The 24,271-nt window shown below is 37.2% G+C and overlaps 1 protein-coding gene across 1 annotated transcript in view; it reads right to left on the minus strand.

The window, feature by feature from the left end:
* Positions 1–24,271, minus strand: part of VPS13D (vacuolar protein sorting 13 homolog D) — a 200,680-nt gene that overhangs the window by 152,454 nt on the left and 23,955 nt on the right. Inside the window, exons 18-30 of the mRNA XM_074933956.1 lie at positions 23,853–23,985; positions 20,108–22,333; positions 19,456–19,607; positions 16,748–17,782; positions 14,745–14,835; positions 13,326–13,452; positions 11,657–11,837; positions 9,708–9,890; positions 6,375–6,606; positions 4,997–5,207; positions 3,424–3,595; positions 2,083–2,195; positions 1,387–1,596 (exon numbers count right to left, since the gene is read on the minus strand). Of these exons, the coding sequence (XP_074790057.1) occupies positions 1,387–1,596; positions 2,083–2,195; positions 3,424–3,595; positions 4,997–5,207; positions 6,375–6,606; positions 9,708–9,890; positions 11,657–11,837; positions 13,326–13,452; positions 14,745–14,835; positions 16,748–17,782; positions 19,456–19,607; positions 20,108–22,333; positions 23,853–23,985 (5,066 nt within the window). The remainder of the gene's footprint in view (positions 1–1,386; positions 1,597–2,082; positions 2,196–3,423; positions 3,596–4,996; positions 5,208–6,374; positions 6,607–9,707; positions 9,891–11,656; positions 11,838–13,325; positions 13,453–14,744; positions 14,836–16,747; positions 17,783–19,455; positions 19,608–20,107; positions 22,334–23,852; positions 23,986–24,271) is intronic.

A 24,271-nucleotide genomic window follows, 5' to 3' on the forward strand; every position in this document is an offset into this window, starting at 1 on the left:
ACAGTTTTGTATTTTTATGTCTGATTTTGTAAGCATGTAGTTTTTAAGAGAGGTGAAACTTGGGGGTATGCAAGACAAATCAGACTCCTGAAAGGGGTACAGTAGTCTGAAAAGATTGAAAGCCACTGAAATCGACAAAGCCATCAAATGTTCCTGATCCACTTTATTCTACACAGTTACAGTACAATATATTCCTTGACCCTATGCAACAAATATTTATATTTACACAGGTACCTGTTACAGTCATAAGATACAGGCCTTCAAAAAGCTTATGTATGATGAACTGTTAATGCTACAAAAATACTGTAAATACTACAAAAACTGGTATCAGTCTGCGTTCTCTAGTGACATTCATAAGAAGAGCTCAAAGCATTTTGCAAACATTAATTGAGCTGCACAAGAACACTATGAGGTATCACACTAATTTTTCGAAGTGTGAAAGAGGTAGAGGTAAAATGACTTGTCTCAGCTCAGTCAGCGAATCTGTGCCAGGACTCTGAATACATCACAAGAGTCTTACTTCCCTCTCCCTTCCTTTAACCAACAAGACAACACACACCCACTCATAAAAAATAATAAAAAGGGGTCTCATTTAGAACTCTAAATGTTGCTATGTGCAAAATACATGCTTTTTCCTTACATGATTACATTATCATGAGGTACCTTACATTTCAAACATATAATTAGAACTGGACAAAACTCAAACTTCTGATGCTTTCAAGTATTCCAAGAGAACTATATGAACAAAGACAGCAAGCGAAAGATCAATGCCCACTTACATGAGGGAGCATGGGGATTTATTGTTAAAATAGGTTATGTAGATGAGGAGCCATTTCTGGATTTCTTTAACTCCCCAAAAAAGGAAAGGAAAGGATGACATCTACTGGAAAGTTATTTTAACTGCAGGTGCATAATCCCTTTGAATAAAAATTCCATAATTTAAATACATATGATATGTATGTATGTATATATATATGTAATAAAAAGACTTCATTTGTAGGCAGGTAAGTTTTTAAAAAAGTTATAAAATGTAAGGATAAAGAAGAGTTTATGATGAAGAAATACTGATGTTATCTGATTATAAAAGCCACTTCACCTTGAATTGTCCCTTGAAATGTGTTAACTAGTTACGCTAAACAATCTGTCCCATCTTGTCTTTAGCTGTGACACTCTGAGTAAGTTTCCCAGAGTTGAAGTAGAGCTCTGTGTAAGCTCAAAAGCTTGTCTCTCTCACCAACAGAAGTTGGTCTAATAAAAGATATGACCTCACCCACCTTATCTCTCATGTTGACTGAGATCACTACAACAACACTGCACATATATAAAAAAAATTATTAATTCATACGTCAATATGATATAAAGAAAAGAGCTCCTGGATTCACCTACCTGAAATGTAACTCAATCTGTATTGCTCCTTTATTACTGCTGTTCTTTGATGACTGAAAGATGCAGTTGAACACATTGGGCATGCCTAGGGTTGTCTTCTGCCCAGCATAACGAGTGTCAAATGCCATCATAGAATGTGAAACCAAGTTAACTGATTTTGTTTGATTTGAGAAACTCTCAAAAAGCAACTTGGATTTCTTAAAGTCAAACCTGGTAGGTTCAAATGAAAAGAAAAATAATTAATTGTTAAGACTCTTTCAACATATACGCCTACAAAAAAGAAGAGCCATGGACTCTTAAGTGTCCATGAAATGAGGACAGGACTTCTGTTTTTTAAAAGGTTAACCTGAAAGCCCTTCAACTCACAGACTGCATGGAATCCCATCTGTCTTCAAAGGATAAAGGGCTGAGTCAACCCATCTGGAATTTGAACCCTTGGGTTTTTCATGCAAAGCTCAACTATTAAGTGACTGTTCTTATCCCAAAATACAACTTGGGAGAGGCGAGGAAATGAAGAGGTTTAGAGTAATACAATACTTTCCCATCAAACCATCTAATTCAGACTCCATCTAGCTTATGCATTCTGTACAGATATTTAAGAATCAATTTGTATAATAAATCAGCATACTTTATTTCCTTCATATCATAACGTTAATAAACATTAATTCAGACTAAAAGCAGCAGTCAAAGCCATACCTGGCTAATGAGCTGAGTCCATCCTTTCCTTTAGATTCAACCAGTTCCAGACTCACATTAACCATGTCAATAAGGAAAGACATACAGGTATACACTTCTCCACTCAACACAGTCTGCAAATGGAAAACACCAAGATTCCTTATAAAACACCTTGGTTATTTCAGATCCTTGATTTAAGAATTTTCTAATGAGCAAAATAAGCAAACATTTATGAGGTCATATACAGTGTTTTCTCAGCTAAACTTGATTAACATACTTCATAAAAATTAAATTTTAGAACAATTGTAACCACAAACTAGAATAAATGTAATTCAGTTCCACAGTAATGTCAACTAACCTGTTATATTGGTTTTTATAAAAAAAAGAATAATTTCAAATTCCTTCTATAATGAACATAATTTTGTTGCCTGTGAAACAATTTCATTTATTTATTTATTTTAAATGTACTCTCCATGCCAGGCTTTTCACCAAAGCTCTACAGGAAACAGCAACCCAATTACATTTTCAATTCCAATTAATTCCCTTCCATGGAAGCTTTAAATTTAATCTCAAGTACTAATCAAATAATTAACTAGTTAAGGATGTGCTTTTTAAAAACAAAACACTTATATTGTGCACATATTAGTACTAGGAAGGATTCACGTAACCCTGTCTAAAATCTTTGGGGAACCCTGTGTGGTTTTGGTAAATTTTCAAAAATGTAAATTTGCTTCCATGGTAGACAGGGGTTCGGTGTGCTGTGGAGACAGTACTCGGGATCCCCACAAGGTACAAAGATTAAATTTGTTATTCAGCTCCTCCTTCCATCTAACTAACGACAAACTCGGATACATTTCAGATGGTGTGCTGTTGGGTCTTTCTGGAAGGATGGTATTTGATCCTGTGCCTAATGAGTAGGGGACATTCGGGACTCTGCTACAAGGCATCCAAGAAAAACCATACTAGAGTCTTCACTAAAACTCACAGTTTTCATGTTTGTTATAATAGTGAACACTTAAAAAAAAAAAAAAAAAAAAAAAAAAATCAGCACGCCTGTTTAAATGCCACTATCATCCATGGACAATTACTACTGTTCATAATCTCTTTTCAAAACAATTCCGAAACAAGCAGTGACAATAGCACGTTATGATAGAAATGACACACATGTTCCCCTTTATTCCTTGAATTGCTCCTGAGACAGACCATTCCCAAACACATTCAAACAAACAGAGAGCTTCACAACCGCCATTGTTCTTCAACTAAAATTTTTACCTACCAGTGAAACAGTGTCTTTTAACAAACTCTAGACAGAACTTTTTTGCGCATGTTTTTAAACCTAATAGAACTCAAAGTTTCTCTCACATGAATTCTTGGATCCTGCAGATCATAAGGTCGCATAAACTCTTCTACAGGTTCCCCAAGGTTATTCTCCAATAGTCCTCGAATCAGTTTATATTTACTCAGATCCAGAGAGCAATGGACTGATGACAGATTGCCATGAATTGATATGTCTGGAACTATATGACTCATCTCCCTACAAAAGAGAAAGAATCAATGTCATAAAACCTTCAGTTGAAATGCCTACTGCTGGGGAAAAATAAACAAAAAGAAAACAGTTCCACAGAAAGAGTTCCACCTCCCTGACTGAACTGCAGCATCTCTCATCCAGCTATGGGTTTCAGTGGTATATGAGAAGATGGCAGATATTCTTCCATCTAAGACATATCACCAATTTAAGTGACAAATCATAGACTCATTATTGTGTTTAAGTGTTTTAAGGTAAAATTTTCAAAAGCACCTAAAGGACTTAAGTGCTGAAGTCTCATTGAAAGTCAATGGGTCTGACTGAAGCACCTAAGTCACTTAAGTGCTTTTGAAAATTTTACTTTAAGCCTAAAAATTACCAAAGTTCTTGATTACTTTCTAGATAAATATAAAATAATTAAAAGAATTATAGACATTCAAGAAAATGCTTAAAGCATTTTTTTTTTAAAACACTTATTAAAAAACCCAGCATGTTAAGGCTTAATACTACCCCCCCCTCCTCACCTTCAAGTGTTTAGTACTTTGCACATTGGCCTGCTTCCATGGTTTGGGGGGCGGGGGGGATTTGCTAAGAGCCTTGTGCCTGTAAGAATGGGTTTCTGACCATCAGATGATTGGAGCTGAGTGAGGATTCTTGTTTGGAATAATTCCTAATTGGCCCTGCCTCTCCACTGCTGGGAGGTTTCTCTAAAATATCCTCTAACTCCTTCCACTCACGCTTAGAACCAGCTGATGGAAAGCAGAGTGCACTGGAAGAATAGGCCTGGAGAAACAAATAGGAGGTCAAAGTGGAATGGGGGGGGGGGGGGGAGGGTAATTAAAACCACTTCTGCAGTAGGAAGGAAAATTAGTTAAGAGGGAAGTGGAGTTTCCACTAATGGGGAAAGGAGAGAGGGGGAAAAACAGGAGAGGAGTGGGAGAAGGGTTTACTGGGCAAGTTAGAAACTTCAGTGAAAGACAATATAACTCAGCCTAAGAGCTCTTAAGTGGAGCATGGAGCCTTTTCTGAGCAGTGGCCTGTTTTTCAGAGATACTAAGCATTCAATGATTCCAACTGAAGTCAGTGCCAGATAAAGGTACTCTGCACCTCTGAAAATCAAGGAACATACTTAGGTTGTTCAATATGAATGTAAGTATTTAATCCTAGGCACCTAAATTTGATTTTTTTTTTTTGTCTTTATTTTCAAATATGTGTCAAAAACTATAGTGTGAAGTGCTTCTTATCATATTTACTTACAAACTGCTGGGCTGTGTAACATGGGTAACAATATTTCAAAATATCAGTAAAAATAGGGGGGAAATCTAAACTACATAATCTGTTGTGGGGTTAACAATATACATTAAACCACAGTATATAGAGTAAGAAATTATCCAGATAACTATAACTCACTTGTCTAAGTTTCTCTCTACTTGCAGCTTCAATCCAAAAGGTTCTGTTAAGAGACTTCCTCCTGTCTGCCTGACAAAGTAGGAAGGGAAGGTCAGATCTGCACCGGTGTCCTCCATAGCCTTAGAATACTCTCTAGAGTATCTTTCTGCAGCAAAGATGTCCATGTTCTGCAGATCAACCACAATGCAGTCTAACAGGCAGATATGATCCTCTGTAAGAGTACACAAGATTCATATATCAAGCAAGATTAAAACATTCTGAACTAATGAAACCACCTACTTTACTGCAGAAGAAAGTTGACTTTATTATGGAAATAATTCTGTTCTGTTTATGCTGCTGCATCCAACACCGTAGCATTTGATGCACATAAGCATTAACTCATAGATATTATACCATGAATTCCTCAATTATGTGGGTGCAGAATGTGTCATGGAATCCACTTCATGCAGCAAAATTGTGCACCAGAATTTAACTTTCATGTTTAGGCAAAAGTTATGTTTCTAATCCTTGTGAGTGCAAACATAACCTTAAAAACATGAATCATGTAGTAACATCTTTGAGTTTCCAGACAGAATGGGGGAGGGGGAAGGGAATTGTGAACTTCCCCACTCTTCTCCATGAGTTGTTAATTCTGAAACCTAAAAACAAACGTACAAATCTCAACATTGTTAATTTTATCACTGCTGATCATTTAAAGCCCAACCTAATTCCCACTGAAGACAACAGAAATGCTTCCACTGACTTCAGTGGGAGTTGGATTGGACACCGTTAACTAACTCATGCCCACCAATCTAAACTGTTTATTACTCATTCCTAGAAACCAAAATCCCAAATGTCCACTATTCTGCCGCCCAAACCTTCAGCTTCCTCCTTCCTCTATAATGCAGATATTTCCTGCCAATACGAAAATCTGTGGCCTGAAAATATGGGAGGGCATACAATAACTTGAATATCAAAACAAACAACATAGGACCTAAAGTACTGGACACATTTTTAGTTTTCATATTTCATTAAAATCTCATTTTTTTAAATCTTAAATGAAACCTTCAATTTTGAAGTACAACTCTGTGGGCAAGCAGTGGATAGGGAAATCTATCTAGGTTTTTTTCACCATGGCACTCAAATGCCTTTCCTCTTCTGTTCCCAAGCTTCTGTTATCAATGATATTATGCTACAGTGAAATGAAACTTAATTACAAACTGTACAAAGAGGAAGGACAGACATTCCTACACCCTTCACATGAACAGTAGCAGACAGAAAGGTCAACCCTAAAATCATGAAGTAACCATGCCATATAAGGTATCTCCTAAACTAAAATGAATAATTGATATTAAAAGGAGGAAGAGTTAAGTAGGCCGTTCTATTATCTCTCACATACCTGGACTGTGAGGGATTTGTGCAACAGGTGATTTTGGTGTGTGTCCTTGCTGCTTAGTCAATGTACTCAGTCCAGACTCACTTTTCAGATTCATAATATTTGTTCCAGAAGATGATTTCATGAATAACCCTTCTTTCAGGCTCATGACCCCCTTCGATTCATCTGCACTTGTTGTTTTCTTTATGCTGTGTTTTGGGGTTCCCAGCGGTGAAGAAAATGGAACAGAACCCTGCTAAGGAAAGGAATACAGTGAGTTACAACAGAGATTGGACTTCTAATTTTAAAAGAGATTAATACATGAAGTATTCATGAAGTAATTTTCTAAAAAGTATAAAGGGTGGAAGCTGTGATATAACCACTAACCATAAACAAAGTCATCTATTTGAAAAACAAAGTGGCACTCAGAATTGTGGCCCACCTTAAATATTATAAACAGTTCCAAAATGAAGTCATATGATCACATGAGCTCTTTGCCCCTGCTTTTAAAAAACCTCAACAATTTTTCACTAGAACAAGATTTACAGTATAATACATTTAGAAAAATAGGAGTAAAAAATCTACACAGATATTAATGTTTTTTAAAGTTTCAGAAAAATATTTCATTAAAATTATTAAGGGGGGTGCATTTTGGATATTTCTGATATAGCTGGAAGGGTCAGATTGCATACATCGTATGATCAATTTTGTGCTAATTATTTTCAGGCCTTTGATCACTTGGGTAAAATGATGACTGCTGTAGAGTCAAAGATTTTTTTTTTACAGCATAGTAACTACTCTTCATAATCATATTCCTCAGATGAGGAATACTGTGAACAGCAAATTACTACAAAAATCATAATTTACTCATTCATTTATAATGGTGCCTGTCTATATGCTCTAGGCACCTTTGACATGACAAAAATGCATCTTAAGTGCAGCAAAACAATTTACGATAACTCCCCACTAATAAACACCTTCAAAACCCAAATCTTTGCGCCTCGGAATAATTTCCCATCTTTACAATTACAATTCCCCAGAAAGAAGAGGAGCTTTGTTTATGTTTGTGTTTACTATTATACCTTTTCTGCTTCACTCAGATTGTAAAAGTTTCATGCACTAGAGTTTTCCATCTTCAAAAGACAAAATCTAACATCAGAGGGCTACAAGGGACCTTACTAGTTCAAACCTACATGAAAGGTTGGTTGGTTGTTTTTTAATTTATCTGGGTTTTCTGAACAGTGGGAAATGAACTAAAAATATATGTTAATGTTATGGGGTCTATTTCCCCCATTTAATGCTTCAATAGCTCTCACTGAACACTACTGGGGGTTACATACCTTCTGTATACCCCAAATCCAATTCAAAGTTATTTTGTAGGTCTGGGGTTTTGTTTTGTTTTGTTTTGTTTTGAAAAAACACACCTCTTAGATTTAACTACATTTCATCTGCCTGAGCTAATTACCACCTATTTTCCCCATTTGCTTCAGCAGTCTTGGATTTCTCACTTTCCTGCCCCTACAGTGCTACTACTAGAATTTGCTCTTTCACTTTTGCACTGTATTTGAGACGTTACAGAATGCTACCCCTCTCATAAGCCAGTAAGTAATTTTCATATCTTTAAATTTTCCCTCAAAACCTTCCTTTTAGCTCTAAATTAGGAATTTTTCTAGCTGTAAAGGTTAAGGCATTTTTGGACAGGATTCTTCATATGCAACTTTCATCATATCCCTAATTAATAAAAAAAGTTAAAGAAAGAACATGCAATCGAAAAATCATATCACAACACCCATGAATCCACAAAGTTATGTAAAAAAAATCCAAACATGGTCATCTTCAGGCATGTGTGAAAAACTTAAAGGAGAAATAAGTGTAAGAACACTGCAAAATAAACTCAAATCCAATCCTTATGGAATTCTACAAAATCACTGAAACAAAAGAAATGCGCCTTTTTTAATATATAAACTAACTAATAAGTGCTGAATTCCACAATGATCTTTTTTCTTTAAATGAACACCTAACACCTCTGCAAAGATGTATTAGTACCTCACGTAAAATGGGATCCTCATATGCACTGCTTTGCAAAATCAAATCCTCAAAAACAAATGAGGGGCAGGGGAAAAAAATTTCAATTAAAGACCCCAAATGATACACACATCTTCTATTATTCAACCTTTATTAATATAACTGCTTATGCAAAGGGTTAAAGTGATTGATAGTCACACAGCTTCTCCTGAATCCCCAAATATTAATGTAAATCCCATTTTAATCTGTTAATGCAGTAACATTGCAGCATGTCATTTCACCATTAGAATTCCATTACCACCTTGTAGTAGACACACCTCACTTTCCCTGCTGGCCATCTCAGCCACAGTTGGGGGAAGAAATGAGGTAAAGGATCAGAGGCACCAAGCATCCCGACAGCGAGGGATCTGTCTCAGTTTGCTACAAGTCCACTGTCCAAACCAGTGGAACAACATTTTTGAACATCAGTAGAAGGGGGAAGTGTGTTTGACACCGGCTACCAATAGTTCATTTTTATGCCGCAATCACAGTCTGTCAGCCCTTTTCCATTTCTCCTGCCAAATGCTGCTTTCTGTAAGTAACTGATCCCAAACAACTTACTTCGGAGGTAGAGATGGAATAGGAGGGTTCCACATACATTCCCTCACACAAAAATTACATTGATGCCCTTCTCAATATCAGTCTCGCTTAATTTTGCTCCCCACCAAAGAACATATGCTTGGCTTTGTTAAGGGGGATGGGGAGGAAGGAGAAAATACATCACACCACTTCTGCTCTCAAAATCCTGGCTTATCAAGCATATTATAGTTATTCTTGGAGATCTAGCCCTACTTGTCTCTACTGACCCCATGGGAATTTTTTTGACTTATGATGGCTGGCTCAGATCCTGACATTAATGACTAACTATTGGAAGAGGACTGGCAGCCGCGCAAAGGAGCTGAAGGACTTTTTGCTCATCTCATTCAATATTCTGACACAATTAATTTTATTAGCCGCAAAATAGCTAAGATTGTAATGCAAAATAATATAGAAAAAGAAAACTTGATGGAGATGGGAAAAATTTGTTGGAGGTGGGAACCAGAGCTCAAAGTCATTACGCTGACCTTCAAAAGAAAAACATGCGGTCAATTAAAGTACTGTTTTCCATTTTATCCTCTAGAGCGTGTTGTGATGCAATAGTCTGTGGGTACGGAGAACTAAAGAAAATTCTCTTGAAACTTCAAAGGACCTTTCCACATTTAGATGGAGAGCTAAGACTGATGCATTAAAAAAACCACATCAATAGTAGATATTCTTTCAATTCAGAAAGATAATATACAAAATTGTTCTTACCTTGTCTTTTAATGAGAAGGTACCTGGGCTGCCTGCAAAAAGAAACTTGTTCTTGACTTTTAGTTTCCCAAGATTAGCCACAATAAGATAGTTAGACTTGGAGCTTTCGGGGATGAGCAGGACAGGAGCACCAGCTTCAATGTCAAGAAAAACTCGGGAGGTTCGCTGCGCCTGATCTCTCACCTGATGGAATAAACATCCAATTTAAAATATACTTTCAAGTGCCACAGAATAATTTACCAGGTTGCAATCATTTTTGGTAATCCTGTAACACGACTAGGCATTTTTGTAATCTCTCTTTATATAACCTTTTTAAAGGTAAGATTTATTTTCTACTGCTTCTAGCATCTAATATGAAATAGCTTCCTCTTATGATGTTTCTTGACCGTTATATTATTAAAATACATTCAGAGGTAGTCCAATTAAAAAATGGTTAGTTTACTGACAAATGCTGATGACAGCTAACATTTATATTAATTTAAGACCAAATAACTATATACAGATGGACAGAAATCTGAGAAACTATAAATTTTCTCCCCACCTACAATAGTGAATTCTTGTTTAAACTATAGAGAAACAGATGACTGGTTTGGAAAGAAAGGGCTGTGACAAACACTGAAAACAAGCCAGAAGTCATGTGGAAGACAAGAGTAAAGCATAAAACATTTTATTGTCCCAGCCAAACTCAAGTATGTATTAATATGGTACACTGAAGTAAAATTGAACTATATAAAAAAAAAATCTAAATTTCAGTTTAGCTACAAATTGTTGTTTACAGTCATCCCAGATTGAAAGGAAGTAAATAATCACGTCTGTAAATCATTATAGTTGACAACACTTTTCATCAGCTCTTTATTAGTGAAAGCAGATTAGGCTGAAATTTGATCAGCAAATGAAAGAGTTTTTACCGGTCTACTTCAAATCAGCCTATTTAAACCAACTAGGATTAAGGATTCCAGAAAGAATCAGGCATTCTTTGCAACACACAGAAGTACCAATCTAAATTCAGAAAACAGGGAATCTGAGCCAGCATTTACTGTTTCACCTTCAGAGTTTACCCTTACAGTCAGACAAAAGCACACTATAATCAATCCCCTTCCTCACAGAGGCCAGTGAAAAACAAATTAACCATATGTAATATCTCTTCATTTCCTGACACAAATAAATAAGCTCCACAAATAAATGTATAAAAGTGCCAAATAAGAAGCCATGAGAAATTCTTTATAAAAGTCCAAAATTCTCATATATTTTTCATAATCAAAAGAAGATGTGCTATGTTTCTTCCAACAGAACTCCAAGATGTTTGTGTATTTTCAGAGTATTACTCCATTACATTTCTGAAAAAATATTTATATTACTAAAATAATATTCAATCACCTAGTAAATAAGATCCAGATAGAGTGAGAACAATTTAGGATTTCATATGTTACAAATTGAAAAGATCAATTAGATCATCAAATCCATTCCCCTGTAAAGCTGGGATACATTTTCCTGATAAATTCACCAAGTAGAATTTCCACAAGATATGGATGATTTTATTTATCATAATACAGGTGCGACACACAAGATAGCTGGTAACAGACTGATTGATCTTTATTTCTTGGCCCCAGTCGCACAATATGGGTCAAGATTGCAACAGGTTATATGCCATCATATCACAGGGATTAGCAACCACTAACATGCCTGACTAATGTACACTGCCACATGCCCATTTAAAATGGAATTTTGGGGGGAAAATCAGAAATGGTTTCCAGTAAATTAGATCCCTCATAACATCTAATATGTTAACAGTGTTATGCATCTCCTGCAATCCTTGGAAATCAGATCTCATTACAGCCTAATACTTCTCAAGTTACTATGAGGTGATCTGGTAAAACAAAGTGCATGCTGTATTCCAACGGCAAGGAATGTCTACACTGTACTAAGAATGAATGTTAAAAAAAACATACTGTTTGTCCTTCAATTGCTGCTCTCTGGCGCCCTAGGACATCCTGAAGCTGAGTGAAATGTTGAATGAAAGACACCACCTCCGCCTGAAAGCGCTGAGTATGCACGTACTGAACTGATGCCATCCGCAAGCTGACACGAATATCACACTCTCTTTGTAGCAAAGGATCAGGTTGCCCATATCTGTGATCAAAAATAAAATATTAAGATCATACAAAAATTAAAAACTCCTACATTTTTAAATTCACCCACAATTGAGCAGCAACATTTGCAAATTTCTGTTTCCATGAAGTGACAATTTTAACTTTAACAGTACCTTACATTTGCGCAATTAAAAAATGAACTTAGAGTACAATTTGAAAGAATAAATTCTTAACTAAATCCAAACTTATTTTGCAGGTATAAATACCACTGTAATTAAATTAAGCTAGTAAAAAAAAAAAAAAAATGAAATTCTGAGTTTTGATTGCTACTCTATCTTTAACTTAGTAGGTCATGCCTACATTCAACAGATATCCAGAACCGTGATATTTTATCTCTCAAATACAGTATTATGTGTTACAATACTTAGGCCATAAGTGACAGTAAAAAAAGAGAAGAACATTCAACTCTAACTTAAACCAACAGACCACATTGAAATTCAATCTTAATGCTGTCTGAACAATTTTTAAATCTACTTATTTTCTAATGACAGAATATGAAGAAAAGATATTTAAAATTGAAACATCCGAAAACATAGCACAAAATGGCATTTACACTGAGCACAACAGCTTTAGGAAGTACATAATATTGAAAAAGTCGAAGTCTAAAATGTAAGTGAGACCAGTGGAAACGAACTTACTGCAGTTCACAAACGGTACCAGAGGTATAATTTATACTGAATGGGAAGTTTTGAGGACACAAAAAAACCCAAATGTCATTAGAATAGTTCAGATTTTTATCATAACACTAGCTGATCCCCTTGAAGAGTCAAGGCCTGCTGGAATTGTGACACTGAAGGAGGTCCCCTCTCTCCCATATATCTTCCCTCCTCACTTGTATATGCTCTGTAGCCTGCCACTACAAAAATATTCCATCCTTTAGAGGGCACCACACATACAGCCCTAGGCTAAACCTAAAGAGGACCATGGGGTTGCCTGTATATACTTTTCATGGGTCTGATGCGGAGTTCCTAAAAATGAGAATTTTGCCCAGTATGTCAATGGGAGCTTTGTTTTTGTAAAGAACTCATGATGCGGTCTACTGTGTTTATCTACACAACGTGCTGCTTTCTAAAGTTTTAAAGTTAACTTTTGCTCTAATAATAATAATAAAATCTTTGTTTAACATTAGTTGTATCAAATGACAAAACTATTCAGTTTAAAAAAACAAGTTCTATTTTATTTAGGGAAAGGTCAAAATTCTTTGTTTTTCAAATCACGCTTGACAGAACCATAAGCAACATTTTAAAAAAATTCCTTCGCTGCTGGGTGTTGACAGACACCCAGCATCAATTAAAATTACCAGTCAAACCCCCTAAAAAAAACTTTGCAACAGATACAAGAGTACATTTTTATCATCACAGGCTTTCAAGACAGAGCACTTTATAAACTGAACATTCAAATGTTTTTTGATGTTTTGTTTTAATAACCCGCTAAACATTGTGCAACAAGAAAATGTTCCATTTCATACTTGTAAATTTGGAAAATGAGTGCCTCTTCACCACTTGTAGTGAAACGTTCTCTGTAAAACTCTCCATGAGAGGTAAGATCACTTAGGGACAGGCTTCCAATGCTTCCCTGTAGGGCTAAATCTCCATCTAAAAAACAAAAGACAGACCATTTATTATTTATCTTAGAGGATATTAATATTAATTAACTCTCTGTAGTAAATCCCTTGTTACTGTATAACGGGCTTACCTTTACTGGGATAACCTAGACCTTTAACAGATTATTGAACAAAAGAGATGGGAAAACACAAAATCTCACATTCCAAAATCAAAGCAAATCACTCCTACAAGTAACAAAAAGATTGTACTAATCTAAACAATTTATGTTGCCAAAAATAAGGTTTGCATATGTAGTCTAATAATTACATTTCAACCCCATGCCTAAAAATTGAGATGTATATACATTCTGAAAACTAAACATTTTATAGATTTGAAAAAGATCTCTCTCATTGAGAAAAATCAGTCACTTTTTATAAAACAGAACAAAAAAGGTTTCAAAAACTAAACAGATTTAGATCTTAGCTGATCTCAGCACCAAGAATTAAGCGTTCAGCATGCTACAAGTGATGCAAAAGTTCCAAAAAGAGGTTGTTGTGAGATTAATCCTCCAAACCTAGCACCCAATGCTGCACAAAGTGCTGGAAGTTAACTTTAAAATATGACAATACACATGTCTGGATGGGGTTAATTTATAAGACTAGAAAAGAACGGCTGCAAGACTGTTTAAAACAGAATAGTTATGCACAACCACCATCTTTCATTTATATAAAGGTTTATAAAAAAAACTAGACTGGCAGGATATAAATTGTCATTTACAGAAAACGAACCGATTCTATACCCTTGTGGAACCTCCAACTACTGGGAGTTACTTAATCTCTAAACCCCTTGATTTGAAACACTAAGCCCTATAGTTTTCAGTCTTAAGAGGGTATTCCTATTTCAGTGTTTGCAGGGAACACCGTTTGACACAGGACAAGTCATGTGTGGAAAAACACTGAAAGCTACCTGATGCAATGATTTAATCAATACCAATTAACCACTGAAAGTCTGCATTAAAATTTGCCTCACCGAACAAGCAAAAACAAGCTCCCAGTAAAGGAAAACCAGTTCAAGACACTATTCCAACGCAAAAAGAAAAGGAGTACTTGTGGCACCTTTGAGACTAACAAATTTATTTGCGCATAAGCTTTCGTGAGCTACAGCTCACTTCGAAAGCTTATGCTCAAATAAATTTGATAGTCTCTAAGGTGCCACAAGTACTCCTTTTCTTTTTGCGAATACAGACTATCACGGCTGCTACTCTGAAACCTATTCCAACGCAGTGATTCCTCTCATTCTAAATTGTATGCATTTTTAAAATGTTAACTACCACCTATACTCACCAATCATTTCCAGATACGTGACAAGTTTTGACACATTAGCTTTAGCTAGCTCACTGGTCGTCTGATTCAACACTAAGGATAGGGAATGAACCTGGTCAAGCAAAAAGAAACAGATTAGTAGTATGTAATATGATCACATAACTGGAACCAGCTCTGAACTGATCTAAAGAAGTGTTCTCTCTATTATTGAAAACAAAACCTCAATTTTAAGAGTGAGAACTTTTGCCTTTAACACCCATATCATCCCCTTCACAACCTCCACACAACAAGACTATCTTCCTCGCCTGTCTTTCTGATGATCTAAGCCCCGTCTTGGAATCCCTCATTGTCACTCATTTCTCCATTGCATAAAGTTCAAGGTTTTTGTCCTTACTCTCAAGGTCCTTCACAACTCTGCCCATCCTTCCACAACTGCTAGTCTCTTACTGCATTGTTCACTCTTCAAACAACAGTCTTAACCACCCATTTTTCCATTTCTCCCACAGCTGCCTTTACACTTTCCTCCAAGTACCCATTATACATTTAACGTCCAACTGAACTAATCTCTAAGTCCACTACCCTATCCTCCTCCATATGCCTTTTCAAGACACACTTCTATTGTGACTCCTAAATTAAATCAATCCACTAACAATGGGTAGGTCAGGAGGTGGGTGTCACCCTTTTTAATAGACATTTATTTACATTAAAAAAACAAACATTCAAATTATTTGAAACCCCTCAAGTTGTACACTCGGTTATCCTTTTTAACCACAAGGACATATTACAATTACCTTCGTCCTCCTTCCCTTTCCCTCTTAACATTTTTGCCTTGTCACAATTAGACTGCAAGACCCTTGGAGAAAAAAAAAACTGTATTCCTATGTGTCTATACAGTGCCTAGCATAATGAAGCCCCAATTTTGACTGGGGCCTTTGGGACCTAGATGGGTGCAACAACTACCTGATTAGTCTTATAAGACTCACTGGGAGGCCTCTCAACCCCAACTGAGTGCGAGTCTTAGGGAGCTGGTTGAGCACCCACTGCACCTTAGGGATCTTAAGATTTTCAATCAACCTCCCACATTAGCTCTAGGATTGTGGGCTCCACTGAGCCTTGAGGACCATTGCTTAACCCCCCCAATCTTCCTTAGGAGGGTTCTTCAGAGGTCTCCCAAACAATCATCCTTCACAAAGTGTCAGGAGATTCATTGGGGCCTTCTTAATCCCTAACCCAGGCAACCTGAGGCTTGGCAGGGGCCCTCAAACCTGCCCACTTGCATGGAATATACAAGCCTCAAGAGGGTCATGGTTCCATCAGTAATTCTCAGGATGCTCTTTGGGGACCCAACAAAGCCAACCTCTCCCCAGAGGCCTTATGAGGCTTGTTTATCCATGACACGGGAGGATGACCCTATTTAGGAGTCCATCAGATTCTGCCGAGCATAAGCAGCTATCTGAGATGGCTGGGGGTGATGAGTTATTGGGAGTCCAGTCAGCCAGATAAGGTTGGCAGGGAGTAGGAAGCCTTCCTGGTGTGTCCCATAAGGCTTGCAAAGGTGAGAAGGGGTTTGAGGCTCTGACTACTCTCCTACTACAGAGTAAAAAGAAAAGGAGTACTTGTGGCACCTTCGAGACTAACAAATTTATTTGACCATAAGCTTTCGTGAGCTGACAGTCTCTCTTACTCCGATTAAGAACAGGCAAACTCCAGTATTCCAAAACACTGGCTATCCAAAACTCTTTTCTCTAAAAGTCAAATCTGCTCCCCTACCCCAATTCACAAAAAATGCAAATTCATTATTATTAACCCCTATTTTGCAAAGATTTTGTATTTTCTTCCAAAGACTTTTGTATAATTGGGAGTTACCATATAGGTTTTATATATATTGTGTGTAGGATACACATGAATGACCACCACTGTAAATATAAAATGTTAACTTGAATTAAAACACAACTAAAATTTGCATAAAGCAATGTGTTATGGAAACACACGTGGTCAACGTCCAGCATCTCTATTTCTAGTACCTTAAGGTTCAGCTTGGTGTTTACAGGATCCTGAACTTCAGAAGTTGATAAGATACTTGCTTCCGACTTCACCATCTGCTGAATATCCTCAGGCTGCAGCTTCATAGCATGGTTATCAGCAGTGGATCCAATCCCAAAAAAATCCAATATCACCACCCAGGTTTGCAAAGTTATTAAAACGTCTAGACAGTTGAAATCAACATCCACACTACGGTTAATTTTGTTATAGCGAGAAGAAAATTCAGAATGTTTCTTGTCCACTAGGAATATATTGATATGAACCAATGAATCATCAAAGTTATTTTTTCCAGAAGGCACCTTGGACTTGTTTAATGTCGGAGAAGGTGGGGGGGTCAAAGGATATTCAGAGTCAGCATCTTCTTTTTGTGTTTTACGGGAGGCACAAGTTGGTCTTTGGTACAACTGAAAGACATTTGGTGCTTCTTCCATGTGGGAAGGGAGGGAACGTGGCATATCTGGATATTCTACATTGGATACCGAAGGGCAAGATTGGGAAAGATATTCCTTGTGCACTAAACCGGATGGTTTGGGTGCTCCACGGGACACCATGAGGTTCTTGTGCATAGAGTCTGGACTTTTTTCCAACAGGTCTTCCATCAGCAGAGAACGCAAGGTAATCTGAATGGATAAAGTATGTGGATGATCCTTAGAGAATTCAACATCAAAATCCTGAAACTTTACGCTGACCAGACCTTGTGCTCCAAGTGTAAGATCTCCACATAACTGAACCTGGAGTTCTGAAATATGAAAGTTTGCTTGAATCTGGGTAAAAGATTTTGTTTCCCTAATAGGCATTGACTTGTTTGGAACAGCAGAAAAGCTTGAATGGCTGAACAATCCATTCTCCTTCCGTTCATTCGAGAACTCTGAGCCTACACTGCGAAGCGTTACTGAAGGAGAACTAGGACAAGTTGAAGATGTAGAACTGGATGCAAATTTATTCAAATCTTCATTGTAAATTAAATTGTCAAGGGTTTGCAAAACTTGCTCATATACGTGTTTTGCTAAGACCACCTGCATTTAAAAATAAACAGTCATAAGTCTAGTATCTATTAATATTTTCCAAGCTCAGCAAGTGTGTAAAAAAATCTCAATATTTTCTTACTGTTAAAATATCATTGTTTCAAATACACTCAGCCCCATCAATTAACTTGCATTAAAGTTCTGAAAACATCATGTAGCAAATCTTGAAAAACATTCTATTCAGAATCAATACTGCTTAGGTGTATCTGCTTCCCTCCATTCACCACCTCCACCATTGTTACTCGATTTTTAAGAACATTCACATGAAAAAGGCATTTAAATTCTTAACATTTCATCTGTTCTACAGCTGCTTCTTCACATGAAGTCATAATCTGCCGTGTCAGGCCATCATAATTTCCACAACTAATCAATGTCACAGGCAGAGGATTAGTCTTTTAAAAAACAACACGGGCTCAATTCATGGTGAATGTTTGAAATACACTACATTCTGTTTCAGACTGAAGCCAGTATAGGCCTGACTAGAGAGATCCTGCCTACAGCACAGAAGCTGGTACACAAACTGAACTGTCCCACAAATTCAAGATTTCAACATCTCCAGTAGCACAAAGCTTGTGTTGGAAACACTAAACTAAAAATCAGGGGATTCAATCCCAAGGAGAAAAATACAATATTTTGGATCAATGATAACTTTGTGTTCAGTTACAGAAACAATTTCATCTTCTAAATGCCACTTCATGCCATAGTTTTTACATGAATTGGATTTTTTTTAAATTAATGCTGGTGAAAGTTACCAGAATGACAGCTCTGAAGCGTTAATTCTTCTGTTTATCCACAGAACAAGTACAGCATGAGCAGAGACAGTATAAGCTTCCCAACACCATCCGAAACAACTTGACCTTGAGGAAACACTTCTGGGATGAGAGGAAAGCCAGCTTTCTACTGTTATTTGTAGCAGTGTGCTGGTGCAAAAGCACCTAATTAGCCCCTGCCCAGTCAGCTCCCATCAGGGGAAACAGATTGGGGATAATGGAAAAGACCTGATGCCGGCCTGAGGATTGGAAACACCTGCTGGCCCCACAAGCCAAGGGCTAAAAAGGCCGGGAGGGAGCCAGCAGGCAAGGGAGCAGTCACTCAGGGAGGGAACTGGAGGTCTCCTAGCTGAATGCTGACTCTGCCTGTAAAGGAGGTAACTAATCCTGTAAAGCTTGTCTATAGACAGACACTGGTGGTGGGATAACTAAGTAAATAAAGACACAGGTGTTGCACAACCCTGAAGCCTCTCTGAGCCTTATTGGGGGCAGCAAGTGGGCCCCAGGAAGAGGGGCAGGACATGAACCCTGTTACATGATTGAATCGATCTTTGTTGAGATTCCTAACAAGCATGCCAATTAGGACAATGGTAGTGGGGGTTCTCGGTGGTGTGGACGGAGGATGACTAGGAATGAAAGACTGTCAACTCATTTCAAGCAGACTACCAAAATGCCTTATGATACTAACTTCTGGACAACATTGCCCTAGGTTAGATTTGAACTGGCAATATAGAGGTAGAATTCTGTATTCCATTTTCCAGTTCCCTAAGCAACCCAGTCCCTGACATTGTTCTTCTATATCATCAAAAAAGGATTTTTAATAAAAAAAATTGCTCTATTCAACTGTGGAGTAAAACATCTATATTAATGCTGGTAAATATTAAATTATTATACCTGAAGAGGGTTGACAAATTTCCCCTCGATTCTCATAATGCTTGATATTCCAAAGTCTTCATTATCCAAAGGGAACGTCAAATCTAAATCTCTGTCTGTTGGGATCTTCTCCAATTTAAACTGGATAGTGGTGTTGTTCAGAATGTGGAAAGCTGTTATTAAAAGACATACATACATTTTTTATCCCCAACATCTACAGTATGAAATACTAATCACGTCATACTGAAATGTGTCAAATTAAAATAAAGGCAAAAATTACATCACCATAGAATATATAATTACCTGGAGACTGAAACTGGCTCTCTTTTCATATGGGACTGAATAAGCACAGCCCAGAAAAGACAACATAATTCTGCTTTTGCTGATCTAATTCTGACTCTTTCGGTTGCTCTAAAAAAAATTTTTTTTTAAATTGTAGTTTTGATTACATTTTAGCAAAGCTGTGCATGGAGGCAACTATTCAGTTTTCAGATTAGGAATGCAAAATCTGGACACAAATAAATGTGAATTTGTCCACATTGTAATTAAATTCCCCAAGCAGCACGTTTTATGAAAAGCCTCTTTTTAAACAGATATTTATTTAAATACGCTCAGGTTGCAATACTACTTGCTAGTTAAAAGAAATAAACCAGAGTTTTCCCATGTTACTTACCATGACCTTTATGTAATGATTCAAAAAAATCATGACGAGTAAAGTTGGATTCCTCCTGGATAGTAACACTGGAAGTACCTGAAGGAGGGTGTAACCCCTGAGTCATCTCACTGGCAGACTCTTTCCTGACCATAAACTGGTTGCTATTTAAAGAATACATTTTAATATCTTTAATTTCAACTTGCAGTCTGTCACTTCTAGACTCATCTTCTCCTGGCACAAAATTCTGAATAGATATTTGTCCTAGATGCCCTACAAGCAGTTCAGGGCTACCTGGCTTGCGAGGTATTGATACAATTGGTGACTCAACATTTACATTTAAGATAAGCTTAATGGTATCAGTTTTGAGAGACGATGGTCCAAACCCATCTTCTTCATTATCTTCTAAATTGAAAGGGTCTCTTGATCGTGGTGTTGTATCAAACAGAGAAACCATTTCACTGTATTCAGCAGTTTTAGTTGCCAGGACAGAGGTAACTTTTGTTGCTGCCGTCTTCAGCATGCTGCGGAAATTCTCTTCCAATTCATCCATGGATAAAGTTAGTTCTTTCAGAAATTTAGCCGAGTGGTTGTAATGTAAAGAAGCCATTTTGAGGTTCAGGGAGCATTCTTCTTTTGACTGCTCTACAAAATTGAAGCTCAAAGCATCTGGGAGGCTACTTTCCTCATCGAGCCTGACAAATACAGATTCAAAGTAGCCAATATCATTGATGAGATTTTCATACCTTACTGTATTCCCTATGCTGACAACATACTGGTTCTTAACGTTATCTTGTGTCAGATCCATAAGGTGCAAGCAGCCAAGAGAGCCATTTACATCCAACTTGCTACACATGGAGACGTTAACTTTGGTGCCACCAATGCTCGCTGTTGCAATTTTTCTGCCATATTTTTCTCCATTTGTCATTCCAACTGTCCTAAGGAGGAGTATATTTAGCCAGTGAATGTCCACTGCTACTTCTATATTTCGTGCATGGGTAGACTGAAAGGTTTCCTGCTCCCTGAAATTTCTTTCCAAGTCAGTCATTAAAGGCTGAGGGCTAGAATCTTCTTTTTTCTTTGGGAAGGATTTCTGGAGAAACCCGATCAGCTCAACAATTGTCTCTGGGTTAAGAATGATATCCAAGTTGTTCACCTGCACTGATATCACTTGGAGCGTGCTGTCCAAATTCATTGATGGGCATTCTGCACTCACAAATTGATATTCCAGTTTAATCAAAGATTCTTGATCTTTTGCATAATTACCAGATGAAACATTTGCGGCGGCTGCACATTTCTCTGTCAAACTGGCCACACCAATTGGACAGGCTTCATTTGGTCCATAAATAGGAGACTGTGCCCTACTATCTCGAAGACTTCCTGTTGGAACATCAAAACTAAGATTCTTGTGAGAAGCCATTAAAAGATCAAAATCAGAGCCATATGTTTGCATAGTGTCAACCAGTAATAAGCCATGAACAGTTAGTGACACTTCTGCATCATAAGGCCTCTTCACAAAATGGGCATTGGTGCCAAAAACCTTGAGTACAGAGATATATCGCCCATTGCTTTCAACACCTAGCTGCATACAGTTAACTTTAAATTCCGCTAAAAGAAGTTGAGACTCTACAAGTACCTCCCTAGTACGTTGTTCAACCATCATAACACTCTGTGTTAAATTCATTACAGAATCATGCAAACTTCCACGCTGGTCTACTTCTGTGAAAATCTTCTCTTTCCCTATGTGTAAAGCATCTGGGGACTTAGTTTCAGATGTACTCAGCCTTGCAAAACAATTCTTCAAAGCTGATATTTTATCCTCATTGATATGTATTTTCAGGTCTGGTAAATTCCCAGATAGGACAGCTCCTGGGTATTTTGGATCAGAGGTGTATATCAATCTGCGCTCCAACTGCAAATGAACGTTGAATTTTTCTACCACATGAGTTGGACCCACATCACTATCCTGAACATGTTTCCAGTTATCTTTCACTCGTCCAACCATGATCTGAAGATCCATAAATGACAACGTGTATCTCTCATACATTTTTTTACTTATTAAGTGTGCCTGTAGTTGCTCTTCACTGATTTCTAAGCCAGCCAATTCAGATGTTTTGATTCCACTACTTGTGGTAGCCTCAGAGGGTGGGGTATTGGGAGGAGTTGCAAGAGGTGTTTTATATTCATCATCACTCAGTTCTTTGACCTCTGATGACAAACCACCTGCACCCTTCTTTTTAGACTCATCTGTAGATTAAAAAGGATGGACTCATCAAAATCACACATTCTTTTCCTTTGGACACTTCTAAAATATTGATCTTGTTGTATGTTTTAATTTTAAACAAAAGGTCAAGAAATTGTCAAGTGCAATACTCATGTAGTACCTGATCTCTTATCGCTAGATTTGACAACAGTAAGAAAGCAAAAAGAAAAGTAACCACTATATTTCTGGCACATGGTGCAAAAGTGACAGATGTAACATTTAAAAAATCCATTTTAAAAATTACACTTGTGAATTTTTGTTAACTTAAAATATATTATAATTACATTACTATTATTACTGAAGGAGATTAGAGGAAAATATTTTTTCCTCTGTCGATGTGATGCATTTGACAACACATTGGGCCTGATTCAAAGGCCACTGAAGTCAGCTAATTCAAGACTAAATTGACTTCAATGGGGTCAACCCTTCTGTGTCTAATCAACTTTACTGTCCATAGAAGAGAATCCGTAAAAGACTAATCTTGCAATTTCCACCTTTGTTTCTGTGTGGTTTAAACGCAGCATGAGAGGAGAGAAAAATCATGCCACTCAAAAGAATCTAATTCCTCTTTAAACCTTACTAGAGAACCCAAATGGATGTTGTGAAAATAGTTTACTCAGAGTTTGCCCGGTTCAAACCATAACGTAGCAGTTACTAAAAAAGGCTGTGAAGACCTTGCAGAAAATGGTTTGTCGATATGCTAGAAAGAGGTAGAATGGTATGTCGAAGGACCTTGAGGGTGAAATCCTGGCAAAACTCCCATTGACATCAGTGGGATCAGGATTTTACCCAGGACTGTAGAGTTTATCAGCATCATACTATTTTCCACTGAGGAGACGTTAAAGGTTTCTTTTAAGGTTAGATATCTTCCTTTTCAAAAACGAGTATTAAATAGAGAAATCCAATGTAACAATAACTGTTACTTAGATATACTGCATTTTAAGCAGATTTGGTTTTATCTAAAAGCTTAATTTTTTTTTATTGTTTGAGTTTCCTTTTCAGTTTTTGTACATTACTATCGGCACTGTGGCTTGGCTTAGTTATAATTGTAATTGTTTTATTTATTGGATAGTTAAAAAAAAAAAATTCCTTTCACTCTCGCCAGCTAGCCCTTGGCAAATGCCAAGAGTACAGCCTCACAGGGCTTCACATTTTGGAGGCCATTTTCAAAACATGTTTTCTCTGGAACAGCTGTCTCAGACTCTAAGCCTTTCTGATTCTCTGAGACAAGAATCCCCAGTCTGCTCAAATGTGCCAGACACACAGGTTACAGATGTGAATGGCCATAGGCAGACTGCAGATTTCATACTAGGACCTGTAGAGGTAAGGCCAGCCCTGGACTAAAGTTTACCCCCACCCATCCTCCCACAATAAATATGGTGTTAATACTAGTAAAACTGTATGTGTGCCCAGGCAAATAGAAGAATGCTAGAAGCGGGGGGGGGGGGGGGGGGGTTCCTACCATATACATGTAAACAGATACAGTTTATTTCCAGGCCATACCTTGAGAATTAGTTAGTAATATTCTCCCCAGATCCAATACTACTAACACTGGGTCCACAAATTTGAAGTCATCAGGAAAGATCACCTGAGGGGCAGAAATATCAAGGCACACTGTCCAACGTTTGCTGTTTTCCTGAAAACAAAATAAAAATATTTTCTTCCCATTCACAAAACAAATGCAAGAGTCAATCCTATCCAAATTATAAATTCTCCACTGATACTAAGGTACCTGTATAAGCATAACATGCATTTGACTATGTTTTATGAAAAAGTATCAGAGCCCAAATATTTCCTTCTCAGAGAAAAGATCCTTTAATTTTTTCTCTTGTTATAATAGCTACTTATGACATGTACATTACTAATACAATTATCCTTCAATTTTTAGGAAGGGCAAAGTAGTTTCCAAGATCAGTTGAAAG

Source organism: Natator depressus, chromosome 18 (assembly GCF_965152275.1).
Source record: "Natator depressus isolate rNatDep1 chromosome 18, rNatDep2.hap1, whole genome shotgun sequence".
NCBI classification, from domain to species: Eukaryota; Metazoa; Chordata; order Testudines; family Cheloniidae; genus Natator; species Natator depressus.